The sequence below is a fragment of the Musca autumnalis genome, unplaced genomic scaffold (genome assembly GCF_047663935.1).
Source record: "Musca autumnalis isolate F117 unplaced genomic scaffold, ASM4766393v1 scaffold_1, whole genome shotgun sequence".
Taxonomy (NCBI): domain Eukaryota; kingdom Metazoa; phylum Arthropoda; class Insecta; order Diptera; family Muscidae; genus Musca; species Musca autumnalis.
Genome location: NW_027411644.1, coordinates 71,692,070 through 71,706,379, shown reverse-complemented (window position 1 = coordinate 71,706,379; position 14,310 = coordinate 71,692,070). Strand labels below are relative to the sequence as shown.

At 34.0% G+C, this 14,310-nt stretch overlaps 1 protein-coding gene across 7 annotated transcripts in view; it reads left to right on the top strand.

Annotated features, from left to right (window-relative positions):
* LOC141401077 (uncharacterized) overlaps window positions 1-14,310 on the top strand; it is a 187,469-nt gene that overhangs the window by 147,133 nt on the left and 26,026 nt on the right. For all 7 annotated transcript variants that reach the window (XM_073980932.1, XM_073980908.1, XM_073980956.1 and 4 more), the window contains exon 5: window positions 12,853-12,942. In XM_073980932.1, the coding sequence (XP_073837033.1) occupies window positions 12,853-12,942 (90 nt within the window). The remainder of the gene's footprint in view (window positions 1-12,852; window positions 12,943-14,310) is intronic.

Here is a 14,310-nt window from a genome sequence, read left to right as displayed (position 1 = left end):
TCTAGAGAAACAGCCTTTCTTGCAGAAAAGGTATACAGAAGCACCCTTTTTGCAGAAAGGGTCTATAGAAGCACCCCATCTTCCAGAAATGGTCTAGAGAAGCAGCCTTTCTTGCAGAAAAAGTATACAGAAGCACCCTTTTTGCAGAAAGGGTCTACAGAAGCACCCTTTTTGCAGAAAGGGTCTACAGAAGCACCCTTTCTTTCAGAATGGGTCTAGAGAAGTACCCTTTCTTCCAGAAAGAGTCAGAAGAAGCCAGAAGACATTTAACGCTCACCATCACAGACGATAGTCACTATGTTTAAATCATAATATCCGACATAGCACTTGCATAGCTTACTTCCTGATATTCAAACTGCATTAGCTGACAAACTCCACCAATAAAAAAAATATCTCAGATTACAAGCAAATTGTAAATGTAATCACTTTAAAATACACACATACATACATATTTATGTATGTAACTCTACCAAGTGCAAGTCTGATTTTTTTTTTTGAATTTTTGATGTTTTGTGCAGCACTTTTAAATGTGTGAAATAATAATGTCGATATTTAAGTATCGCTTCATAAATTATAATTGATTTCGCTCAACAACAAAACAACGAAAACAAGAACAACATCAACATACATACATGAACGGAAAAGTGCGTTTTTACTAGTCATTCATTTGTCTATGGATATACATATGAATGTACTCCTTCGTACATACCTCCTATGGTTGTCTGTCCATTTCGGTCTAGTGTTTCGTTTAAATTAGATGATTTTATGTTCAACTCTTCTAAGGCGGAGGGAGGGAGATTGCAATATGGAATTTTAGTAGCTGTTAATTGTTGAAAATCATGCGAATCCTAACTGAATACCTACATAGATATCTATCTATTTGCTCATACTAGCTGCATACATACATTGGAATGTATGTATGTATCTGTATGTATGTATCTGTATCTGTGCATGTTTGGTTATAAATTGTGTTTTTATCACTTTGTTGTAAACAATCTTTTTTATATTTTTAATCATAGTTTTTTTTTTTTGTTTTTTCTTTCAATTTGTTGTTTACTTGCCATTTTCCTCCTCTTCGAATCTTGCAAGTCGCTTAAAAACTTGAAACCGTTAAAATTTAATTTTTTTGTGGTGTTGTTTTTATTTTTGTTGTGGTTGTATTTTTTAATAAATATTTATGTCTTATATTACAGTTAATCATAAATATTAAAAACTAACCTCACTTTATTTTTGCCGGCTAACCGACAACCAACAACATCAACAGAGGAAACTTTATGTTTGACAAGCAGCCAGCCAAACACAAAGTCTAACTAAAACAGCTTAAATGAAGTCATGTATTTTCAAGCTCTGGGAACTATGGCTGGCAAAGATTTTCATCTTGGCTCATAATGTTTGGTTTTGTTTTTTGTTTTTTTTTTCTAAACAAAGAAACATATTAAATATCATAAGAAGATTAAAACCAAACAGAAGTAAAAAATGTTTTAAAATAAAATAGATCACACCTTATTTTTAACGAAGCGATCAAATTTAACTTACTACAAAATAACGACCATTCAATTACAAAATATTAAAAAGCGGAGGTGTGTCTTTAAAATCAGGGAACACCAAAAGTAGTTTGAGAGGAATTCGAAAAAGTTGGAAGGCAAGGTTTCAATTAAAATTTGTTTCAGAAACAATCAAAAGTAGTTTGAAGAAATTCGAACATGTTGGAAACAACCAAGAGTAGTTCGATGAAGCCCATCATTGGGCGCCATTTATCCGATTTATAGCGAACCGATTTCTATTAAAATTGTAATTGGGCTTAGCATTACAATATTTACAGCGTAAATTGTAATCTCTGAGGCTGTAACCCAGTAAAGGGATGAGAGTTAAAACAAATTAGTTTTACAAACAACAAATTATGTAAAAATGCTTAAATAGAACGATGGGAACATTAAACCCTTATTAAAATTATCACGACTCGGTTAGATGACGCCAAAGAAAACAGTTTTATTCAACTTAAAGTAGATATGACGAATTTGAAATTAAATAAAATCTACGAGCAATATAAGCCCTAATTTAAAACCTAATACTCGGTTTGATGCAACCAAAATGCAGTTTGATTCAACTTAAAGTAGTTTGATGCAACAAATATCAGTTTGATAACATCGAAAGTAGTTTTAACACACTTTAAAATAATTCTAATATTTTGTTTCTATACTAAAACTTACATTTAGCCTAAAAAATTGTCGATGCCAAATGCAACCGAAAGCAGTTTGATTCAACTAAGAGTAGTTTGATGGCATTAAATGTTGCTTTAACACACGTGTAGACAATTATAAAAAAAACAGCATTAGGGCTGCTTCGACAAAATGATACAGTATTTGGGATCTCACTATAACTTCAGAAAAGTTATACAGAATTCATAACGTTTCTGAATTTTTCCGTTATTGTATAAAAACACCTTTGCATTTCAAAAACCAAAAGTTCGAGAACAGAGAAGCCATTCCACAGTCGATATGTCTGAAGAGCTGCCCAACTAACAGCGAAACTAGTCACATAATTTGGTGGCTGTGTGGGTTCGAGTACTAGGCTTTCCTTTTTCCCTTGCAAAAAAAAAAAATCGATCAGCAAGCTTAACTCTAAACGAGAAAATTAATAGAAATCATTAAAAATGATCTTCGCCCTAACCGGAAAAATTTCAAAAAAAGTGTGAGACTTCGGTAGACTCCTAATTTTTCAATGTATATAATAGGTCTAATAAGCCCAACTCGAAAGAGAATTAATTAAATATCACTATAAATGATCTTCGCCTTAATAAGGCAAAAAAAAAACTAATTTCAGCATGAGCCAGGCTGGGATTCGAACCTGGGTCTCCGACAACTGAGTGTCAAGGTTGCCGGCGTCTAAGCGTTCTGAGCCACCATCAACTTGTCAAAAACTTTAGCAGACAATAATTGATGATCAAAAATCTTCTGATATAGGAGAGCAATACTAATGACGTAGGAATAAAACTTACCATAGTATTTGTGAACATTGAAAAATGGGATTACCAAGCAGGACTATAGGGAAAGTTTGGGGTTTCAATTAACTGACATAATTTCGCATATGCATTTATCTAATAAAGTGCGATATATATACTAGTTCCCAAGCTTTGCCTTCGTCTGCCACAAAAACAACATTCAATACGCCTGAAGATCGGCTTAACCACCCGTGAAACGTAGTGTAATGGTTGAATGTGTGGGACTTCGGTAGACTCCTAATTTTTCAATGTATATAAGGTCTAATAAGCTCAACTCGAAAGAGAATTAATTAAGTAGGTCAAGTTTGTTTAAGACTTTGTAGGCGTGCGTGGATCTTTTAATGAAAAAATTTCAAAAGACCATCAGAATCATATACGTTGATCTTTTTAGTAAAAAATTTCCACAGGATCATCAGAACCGTAAACATGGACTTTTTAAGGAAAAATTTCCAAAAGACGATCAGCCAAAAACGTGAATTTTGTAAGGAAAAATTTCAAAAGGATCATTAGAGCCACAAACATGGATTTTTTAATCAAAAATTACCAAAGGATCATCAAAGCCATAATGAAAAATATCCAAAGGACTATCACAGCCATTTTTTATAATTTTTATTTGTTTTTCAAAGGACCACCAGAGCCATAGTCGTGGATTTTTTAATAAAAAATTTCCAATAAACTTGGATTTAAAAAAAACAAGTAAAAAAGTATCAGTCGGCTTTGCCGACAGAGATATACCCTCAGCCTGTATATTCGTATATTGAAACATTTTTTTCCCAAAACAACGTATGTATTTAGGGGTTTTTAAAAATGTTGGGAATTTGAACCGACAAAAGTGTTCATTAGGATAAGAGATCAAAAGTTTTGCGGAGGAGATACTAAAAGGAATGGATCTACATTGACCATTATGGAAGTGGATCTCCAGCCACTACATATGGTGCCATAGGGGGCTTTTACACCCTTCGGGATGTTTGCTCAAGAAGTATGGACTTTCCCCCGAAAAAAACTTTTACCATCGTAATTGAGGCAGCGAATGCTAGTTGCTTCAACAAAAATCAAAGTGATACGAGAGCAGGTCGTAAAGTGAACTTATCCGAAATTTTGTGTGGGAGGTACCGGATGGAGTGGACAAATATAGTCCATATTAGAACCTGATCTATATCTGGTAGATATATTAGGATGTGCAAAGTATGGACCGAATTGATCCATTTCCTTTCAAGAGTTACCGTATGAACAAATTTTCCGACCATTTATGAACTTTTGTGGGGGAGGTACCTGAAGGAGTGGACCCATATGGCTTATCTTCAAACTTAAAGTATGTTTGGACAAAATATTACTAAGGCCAAATTTTGGACCGAATCGGCAGATCCGTTCTAGAGTTATCTTGCGCTCCAACCACCACACATGGTGTCTTAGGGATTTTTTTTGCAACTTTCAGGCTATTTTCTCAGGAAGTATGGACTAGCCCCTAATGAAACTTGTACCGTCGTATGGAGGGCAGTGAATACAAGTTACTAAAACAAAAATCAGAGCGATTCGAGAGATGGCCCTAAACTGAACTGTTCCGAAATTTTGTGTGGGACGTACCCGAAGGATTGGGCCGGTTGGGTCTATATTGAAGCATTATCTAAGTCTGGTACACATTTTACGATGGGCAAAGTATGGACCAAATCGGTTACTCCCTTCAAGAGTTATCGTGCGCACAAATTTTCCGAACATTTTCGAACTTTTGTGGGGGAGGTACCGGAAGGAGTGGACCCATATAGCCCATCTTCGAACTTAAACTAAGTTTGGGCAAAATATTATGAAGGCCAAAATTTAAACCGAATCGGTCGATCCGTTCGAGAGTTATCGTGCGCTCCAGCCAGCCAGACAGACAGACGGACGGACATTGCTCAATCGACTCCAAATTGTCTGAAACACATTTCGTCCAAACATACTTAGGGTCTAAAACCATTATTTCGATGAGGCACATTTTGCCCGTATGAAAGTGTATATACCCTCGTTAGCATAAATGCTGAGGGTATAAACAGTAAGAAAAGGATCAAAGTCGGGCGGGCCGACTATATGATTCCCTACACCACTGTGAATATGTAAAATATAAATCCGATCCGATAAACCGATTTCGATATAATTTGGCACATTTATTTCCAGACCGAATTCAATCACACATTCAAAATATCATTGAAATCGGACTTATATAGCGTGTTTGGTGCAGCAAAATATATATGGGAGCTATATCCCAATCTGAACCGATTGCGATATAATTTGGCACATTTATTTCTAGACCGAATTCAGTCACACATTCTAAATTTCATCGAAATCGGAAATATATAGCGGGTTTGGTACAGAAAATACGTGAAATCGGCCGAAAATATATATGGGAGCTATATCCAAATCTGAACCGATTTTGATATAATTTGGGACACTTATTTCTAGACCGAATTCAGTCAAACATTCCAAATTTCATCGAAATCGGAAATATATAGCGTGTTTGGTACAAAAAATACGTGAAATCGGCCGAAAATATATATGGGAGCTTTATCCAAATCTGAACAGATTTTGATATAATTTGGGACACTTATTTGTAGACCGAATTCATTTAATCAAAATTGGACGTATATAGCGTGTTTGGTGCAGCAAATACGTGAAATCGGGTGAAAATATATATGGGAGCTATATCCAAATCTGAACCGATTTTCACCAAAAGCAATAGCGTTCTTCCTATGGCTAAAAAAATTGTAGTCCCCAATTTTTAGCTGAATCGGACGAAAAATGCGACCTGTACGTTGCGAACAAAAATACATGGACAGACGGAAAGACGGACGGACATGCATAAATCGACTCAGAAAGTGATTATTTGTATATCCCCAAAAGGAACTATGGGTCTATTTTGTTTCCTTTTGTATGTTACATACAAATGCACAAAGACATAATACCCCTTACCACAGTGTGGTGTAAGGTATAAAAATTCCAAAGGACCACCAGAGCCATAAACGGCGATTTTTTAATGAACATTTTCCAAAGGACCGCAAGAGCCATGAACAAGGATTTTTTTAATTAATTTTTTTTAAGGACTATCACAGCCATAAACGTGGATTTTTAAGGAAAAATTTAGAAAGGGCAAACGTGAATTTTGTAAGAAAAAATTTCCAAAGGACCATCCTAAATATTTTAAAAAATTTCCAATAAACTTGGATTTTTATACCCTCAGCATTTATGCTGACGAGGGTATATACACTTTCATACGGGCAAAATGTGCCTAATCGCAATAATGGTTTTAGACCCCAAGTATATTTGGACGAAATGTGTTTCAGACAATTTGGAGTCGATTTAGCAATGTCCGTCCGTCTGTCTGTCTGGCTGACTGGTGCGCACGATAACTCTCAAACGGATGAGCTGATTTGGTCCAAAATTTGGCTACCGTAATATTTTATCCAAACTTAGTTTAAGTTCGAAGATGGGCCATATCGGTCTCCTCCTTCAGGTACCTCCCCCACAAAAGTTCGAAAATGTTCGGAAAATTTGTGCGCACGATAACTCTTGAAGGGAGTAACCGATTTGATCCATACTTTGCGCTTAGATAAGGTTTCAATATGGACTCAATCGGTCGACTCCTTCGTGTACCTCCCACACAAAATTTCGGAAAAGTTCAGTTTAGGGCCTGCTCTCGAATCGCTTTGATTTTTGTTGTAGCAATTTATATTCACTGCCACCCATACGACGGTACAAGTTTCAACAGGGGCCAGTCCATACTTCCTGAGAAAATAACCTGAAAGGTGTAAAAAAACCCCAATGACACCGTGTTTAGTGGTTGGGGCGTAAGATAACTCTCGAACGGATCTGCCGTTTCGGTCCAAAATGTGGCCTTCGTAATATTTTGCGCAAACTTAGTACAGGTACCTCCCCCACAAAAGTTCAAAAATGTTCGAAAAAATTGTGCGTACGATAACTTTTGATGGGAGTGACAAATTTGGTCCATACTTTACACATCCTAATACATCTACCAGGTATAGGTCAAGTTCGAATATGGACTATATTTGCCCACTCCGTCGGGTACCTCCCACACACATTTTTGGATAAATTCACTTTAAGACCTGCTCTCGGATCACTTTGAGTTTTGTTGAAGCAACTTGCATTCGCGGCCTCAATTACGACAGTAAAAGTTTTTTCAACGGCAAGTTCATACTTCTTGAGAAAAAAGACCTAAAGTTGTAAAAAAGCCCCTATTGAGCGTTCGTCCACACTTTGGATATCGTAATATTTCTTCGAATATGAGATGAAATTCGAAGGTGGAAGGAGTGGACCTTCCGATACCTCCCCACAAAAGTTGGAAAATATTTGCTAAAATGGTACTTTAAATATTGTCGATGCTCAGTTTAAAAAAAACAAGTAAGAAAAGCTTTAAGTTCGGTCGGGCCGAACTTTTTATACCCTCCACCACAAATTTTAGCCATTTCGGTGGATTAATGTGGCCACAACCTTCAAAATACCGAAATTTGGAAGGTACCGTCCTATGGGGGCTATATGCTGGACCTATACCTACAAATTTCTGGGGGAAAGTTTTATACGCCTAAAGAAGACTAAATACCAAATTTCAGCCATATCGGTGTGATAATGAGGCTAAAACGTTCAAAATATCGAAAATCGGGAGATTTTGTATTATGGGGGCTATATCAACACGTGGACCTATATAAACATTTTATGGTAGAAATGTTTCTTAGCCTCTGGAAACACAAAATACAAAGTTACAACCGATTCTTTGGTCAAATGGGTCTAATACATTCAAAATATATTAAAATGACGCGTACTTTATAAGGGGTCTTATATGGGGGCTATACCAAAACGTGGACCTCTATAACGCAACTTTGGTAGGAATGTTTTCTGGCCTCTGGAGACACAAAATACCAAATTACAACCAATTCTGTTGTCAAATGAGTCTAATACATTCAAAATATATTAAAATGACGCGTACTTTATATGGGGCCTTATATGGGGGCTATACCAAAACGTGGACCTATATAACCCAACTTTGGTAGGAATATTTTTTGGCCTCTGGAGACACAAAGTACCAAATTACAACCAATTCGGTGGTAAAATGGGCCAAATATCTTAAAAATTCCTTAAAACGACGACGCGTCACGCGTCATTTTGTATGGGGGCTATACGAAAGCGTGGACCTACATAGCCCGCTTTCAATACCAAAAGTCCTACGTAAATATAACATATTTTCCCAAAATTTCATCAACCTACGTCAATCCGTTCGGACGCTAGAGTGATTTCCACAGACGGACAGACAGACAGACAGACGGACAGACGGACGGACATGGCTATATCGATGTAGAATTGCACGCTGATCAAGAATATATATACTTTGTGGGGTCTACAATGATTATTTCGAGTAGTTACAAACGTAGTGACAAACTTAATATACCCCCATCCTATGGTGGAGGGTATAAAAATGCGCTTTAATCCTATCCTTATTGTTTTGAAAACCCCCTTAAATACGTAAGTTTTTTTTTTTTTTTTGAAAAAAAAAATATTTCTATCCACACAGGCTGAGGGTATATCTCTGTCGGCAATGTCGACTCATACTTTTTTACTTGTTTTAGGAAAAATTTCCAAAGGACCATCAGAGCCATAAACGTGTACATATTTTGAAATAAAAAAATCCGAAGGACCATCAGAGCCATAAACGTGGATTTTCTAATAAAAATCCATAAATCTTTATAGGGCAACTTCTTCCGGTATCTCTCTCACAAAAGTTCAACATTTTCGCTAAAGAGCAGTGTGAGCTGTTCGAGAATCATTTTGAAATTTTTACCAATGGAACTTATTATGTTCCTCATGCAGATATACATATGTATAATATTTTTCTTGATATAATGGTCCAAAAACTCTAAAATGGCTATAACTATTGCAATGAGTGCCTGTGACATTGGCCCAATCTTTGAACATTGTAATATTTCTCTCAACCTTATGTTGAGCTCAAGTTCCAAGATGGACTAAATCGGACATTTCTTCTGATACCTGATAAAGAAAGGTTCCAAAATGTAACTTCAATGCAGTATTTGGACTATTCGAGAATTATTTGGAAACGTTTGTCATCCAAGCTTAAAGTCCCTAAAGCATCCATTTAAAATGACTGCTAAAACAACGATAACAATCCAAAGAAGTGCCTCCCAAAATTAGATCCAGTTAGAAGGTGGTCGTGGTCTCGAATACAATGTTTTTATTTTATTCTCATTATTACAAATATCACCCAAAGTTCCTAAAACCCCGCCAAAGTGGTTTTCTTACAATCTATCAAGGCATGAGGATTTTATTCATGTAGACCTTACCTTGTTGATTTGATCTGCCAATGGAATAATTAGGGTCACTATTAATGATAAAAACCTAACCTGAAAATGTCCAAAATTTCCTTTGTCATCTTTTTTAAATTAGGTATCTTAGCTGATACCATCGACTTGGTCTTATCGTTGTTTACCGCAAGACCCACATTGACAGATTTATTCTGAATTTATTAATAGATCACAATTACCACCTGCTATGTAGAACCCATTTGGCCAATATCATCAGTTTTGATGTGTGATGTGGTGGTACATATTATGCAACACATTTATGTGTGTTTAAATTCATGTAGCCCCGGGCGCCATTTTGTTATTTGTAGAAAAATTTAGGTATAATTTTTGTTATTTAACAATTCTCATCAAACAACTAGCTGTATCAACCTCTAAAATTAATAACTAACATTTGTTCTATTGAAATCTCTCAGACATTTTTATAATACTCTTAATTGCCATGTAAATCTTTACACTTGACTTAACATTTGAGAAACATGTTATTATAGTAAAACATAGCATTACTGTTTTATATTGGCAATTTGCAGTCTATTGAAAAATGTTAGTGTTAGCCTTACAATATTTACAATGTAAACTATAATTTTCGAGGCTGTAATGATAAATTTCAAAATACAAATGGACATTATTTAATTTAGTAACCAGGAGTTCAATTCTTGTTCTATGAAAATGTGAGATTAAAGCTTTAAACAATAAAACGGAATTATAGTGAAAATAGTTCGCATTTGTAAAGAAATTCAGCTTAATTCCTCAAAGAAGGAATATTGTAGAAGCCAGGGACGTACACAGACGTAAAGTCTCATGGGTCAGCTTATAAAGTTTATTAAAGTGGTTGTGGTTAGATTGATTTAACTTTCCTAAAATGTTTATTTTTTTAACAACAAATCTAAGATAATATCAATAACTTTGTACATAAAATAAGCAAAACACATTCAAGAGTAATTAATAATAATAATTGTTCCACAAACATCCCAGGCGGGCAAGGGAGACTTCTCTCATATCAATGAGTGCACCCCGATTCATATTAGCTCAATGATAAGGGACCTACTATTTATCGCCGAGTCCCAATGGCGTGTCTTAAGACACCACTTGTAGAGACGTTTTACATGGCTGAAATACTCAGGAAATGTCGCCAACATTACTGAGGGGTATTTTTTTATTACATTCAAGAGTGAATCTGATAAATTTGTTGTAATAAACGTATGTTTAGATCCTAGATAGGATGACATGCAATGATCTTATTTCATACTCCCCCCCCTTTTTTGAAAAGCTATTCCTCCGGATATAACATATCAACTATCCTTTCACATAGGTTCTCAGTCTAGTTAAGGTATCCACCCATTTCCTACGGATTAACATCATCATAGCTGTTGGCTGTATTAAAAAGTCATTAACCCCAAAGAAAGGGATGAAATTAAAAAAAAAAAAACTTTTTTATACACAACATAAAATCAAAACGATGATCTGTGTGTGCGCCTGACTAAAAATAAAATATATTTAAAATGTAATCAAGACAAGAAAATCTTATGAAAAAAACGACGATATGTGTAAAACTGGTAGTTTTGAAATGTAATTAACCTTTGATCATCAAAGAACAACACACCAAAACCCTATCTTCAAAAAAAAAAGAAAAAGAAAATAGCCAACATTTCAGAAGCAACAAAAAAAACAACAACATTATACAAAAACAACAGCAATTACATCAACAATGAATTCATATAATTATCAAAACAATTTGAGATTAACAAAAAGACTTACTGCCGCTGAATGGAACTGGTTGGTATCGGGGCGATGGATGGATAATGATGAATGATGATCATCAAACTGATGACGATAATGAGAATAAACGAAAGAAATAATCTCAACTGGCATACATTTTACACAGAGTAATAGACAGGCGGACAGACAGACAGACAATCACACAGAATCTGAGCACTGTGAAAACGAAAATTATGAATGAATTCATGAAGGAAACATTGAATGAAACTCAAGAGAAAACCACAAATGACAACAAAACCTGTTGAAACAAAAAAACTAACAGAGATGAATTAAAAAACCCCATAACCAAAAACAACAAACACAGAATACTTTATTTTAATTGGCTATCATTTCCTGGACCGAGTCTAAGGCGGTCCCATCAATGGTATTATCACTGAAAAGAAAACAATATAACAAATGTTTTGTGTTTTAGCCACACTTTTAAAAAGAGTCGACGGCTAGGTGATTATGATTATTCGTTCGGCGGTTGGGTAATGATATTAGCAATTCAAAAATTTACAATAAATTGGACACTGTTTTTGATCCGACTGGCGGCTACTCGTGCTTAATGAATTAGGGAAATCAAGAAATAATCATTGATAAGTTTTATGAACTTTAGAGAAGGCGCCAAAGTAAATGACACTAAAGAACATCAATGAATATATGCATGCATATGTATGTACATATATTGATTTTGGACACGGAAGTTATGGAGAACTAACCGACATATTTAAAACATTTGATTTGAGACTACATGAAAATTTATTATTAAGGGATTTTTAACTTTAATAAAAATGAATATACAAGGTGGCGCAAAAGTAACCTTCCGATGTTTTTTTGGCTGTAATTTAAAAAAAAATTAAAACCTTTGATTCTTCTTGTGGATTATTTTTATTTGGTGTTTTAATTTTTTTACATCAAGTCAAGAATATGATGTCAGATAAATGGCCGCCGCCACAGTTTATTGTCATTTGAGCCCCTTTTATTGCATTTTCCATCACTTTGGCCAAAACTTCCGGCGATAGGTCCTCACATTCTTGACGGATATTGTCTTTAAGAGCTGAAAGAGTCTGAGGCTTGTTGACATAAACCCGCGACTTCAAAAAGCCCCACAAAAAGAAGTCTGGAGCGGTCAAATCCAAAATCTGCGACGAAATTCACGTTGTACCAAAGTCACCGACCGATTATTGGTCAAATAAATAGTCACCAATATTCCACTTTCTGGAGCAGTGTAGCGTAACATTGTTTATTAACGTGTATTTCGCATGTGTTTACTAAACAAATGTAAAAACAGAACTGACATTAGGGGCCAATCGCAAAATTTATAGCATTTTCTGATAGGAGGATTACTTTTGCGCCACCTTGTATTTGAAAAATTCATATATTTTATATTTCAATTTAATAATTAATTCTAGAATTTTAAGGGATTATCAATTTTCTACCAAAATCGATACACTAAAAAATACATACAAAAATTTTTTTTATGCGAATTCCTGGTTTTTGAATGATGCATATCATCAAAAATAATTGGTCTGTTCCAGAACTGCAAGAGTCTACTATTTTTTACTATTTTTTTTGTTTTTTTTGTTTTTTTTTTTTTGATATCATAAAAGAAAAAGTTCTGGAACCGGCATGAAACCAAAAAAAAAAATCATCTACATAATTAAAAATTTCCCAGAAGACAAATTTGTAATTTTAATTCACTCATCAATAATATTCTAATTTTTCTTTTTACAGGCCTTAAATGGTTTTCTTATGATCCTCACCTGTGACGGAGAAGTATTTTTCGCCACACACAGTATAGAAAGCTATCTGGGGTTTCATCAGGTAAGTTCAAACCATAAAATAAGTATTGATAATGCCTAAAAAAATTAGAAATTGTCAATAATATGGTAGCAAAAATCCTTCTATGGGATTGTAACTGTGATTTCTTGAGAAAAATATGACTTAAAATTAAAATAAATTCCTTGACAAAACACGGTGGTCTTGAAGCAAATTTAAATGGAAGCTGCTTACACCTGGAAAGTTTTTGTGGATTCTGAAACTACAATGTTCATAGATGAGAAAAATCAAAAAAAAAAAAAAATCGCCGAAGCGCTTTTTAAATGAATCGCGATTCAAGTTGACATTTTTATGGGTTTTTTTTTGGCTTTCACGATTTTTCTGCCCCTGGATAATGGTCTAATGTATGGCTATGATAATTAATGGTCCTTACAAATCAACTTGTAGGCCTCCGATATTTCCTTAAGTTTGCCTTAAGCCTAAAAATTCACAAATGGATATTCCGAAAAATTCACGTGCATGTCTCTCCTTGAAATAGAGTCCTTAAAAATCGTACATGCCTCTAATATTTCCATCAAAAATCCGTGTTAGGAATTTGAAAAATTTTCTTGAAAAAAAATGGAGAAAATTTAAAAATCCAAGTTTATGGTTCGCTGAAATTTGTTATTAAAAAATCCACGTTCATTTTTTTCAATTAAAAAATCCATGTTCAATTTTTTAATTAAAAAATACCAAGTTCAATTTTTATTAAGAAATCCACTTTCAATTTTTTAATTAAAAAATCCAATTTCAATTTTTATTGAAAAACACGCCCAAATCCGTTCAACGTTTTTAATAAAATCTATTTTTTTTTTTTTAATAAAAAACACATTAAGATTTTTTCTTAAAAATGCAGGTTGATTTTTTTTTAATTTACGTTGAATTTTTGAATTTTTTAGATGTTGGTTTTTTAACCACGTTGATTTTTTTTTAAATCCTCGTTGAATTTTTTTATTTAAAAAATCTTCGTTGAATTTTTATTTAAAAATCTACGTTGAAATTTTTTTATTTAAAAATCCACGTAAAAATTTTTTTACTTCAAAATCTACGTTAAATTTATTTAATTTAACAATCCACGTTGAATTTTATTATTTTTGTATAAAACCACGTTCAATTGTTTACTTAAAAATATCCAAGTTCAATTTTTATTAAGAAATCCACGTTAAATTTTTTAATTATAAAATCCACGTTCAATTTTTATTGAAAAAACCACGGCCAATTATTTAATTAAAAAATCTACGTTAAATTTTTTATAAAAAAACACTTTCAACTTTTTTTTAAATCCGTTCAACGTTTTTATTAAAATTTATTTTTTTTCAAATACAAAAGTCTACGCAGAATTTTTTCACTAAAAATTAAGCGTTTTAAATATTG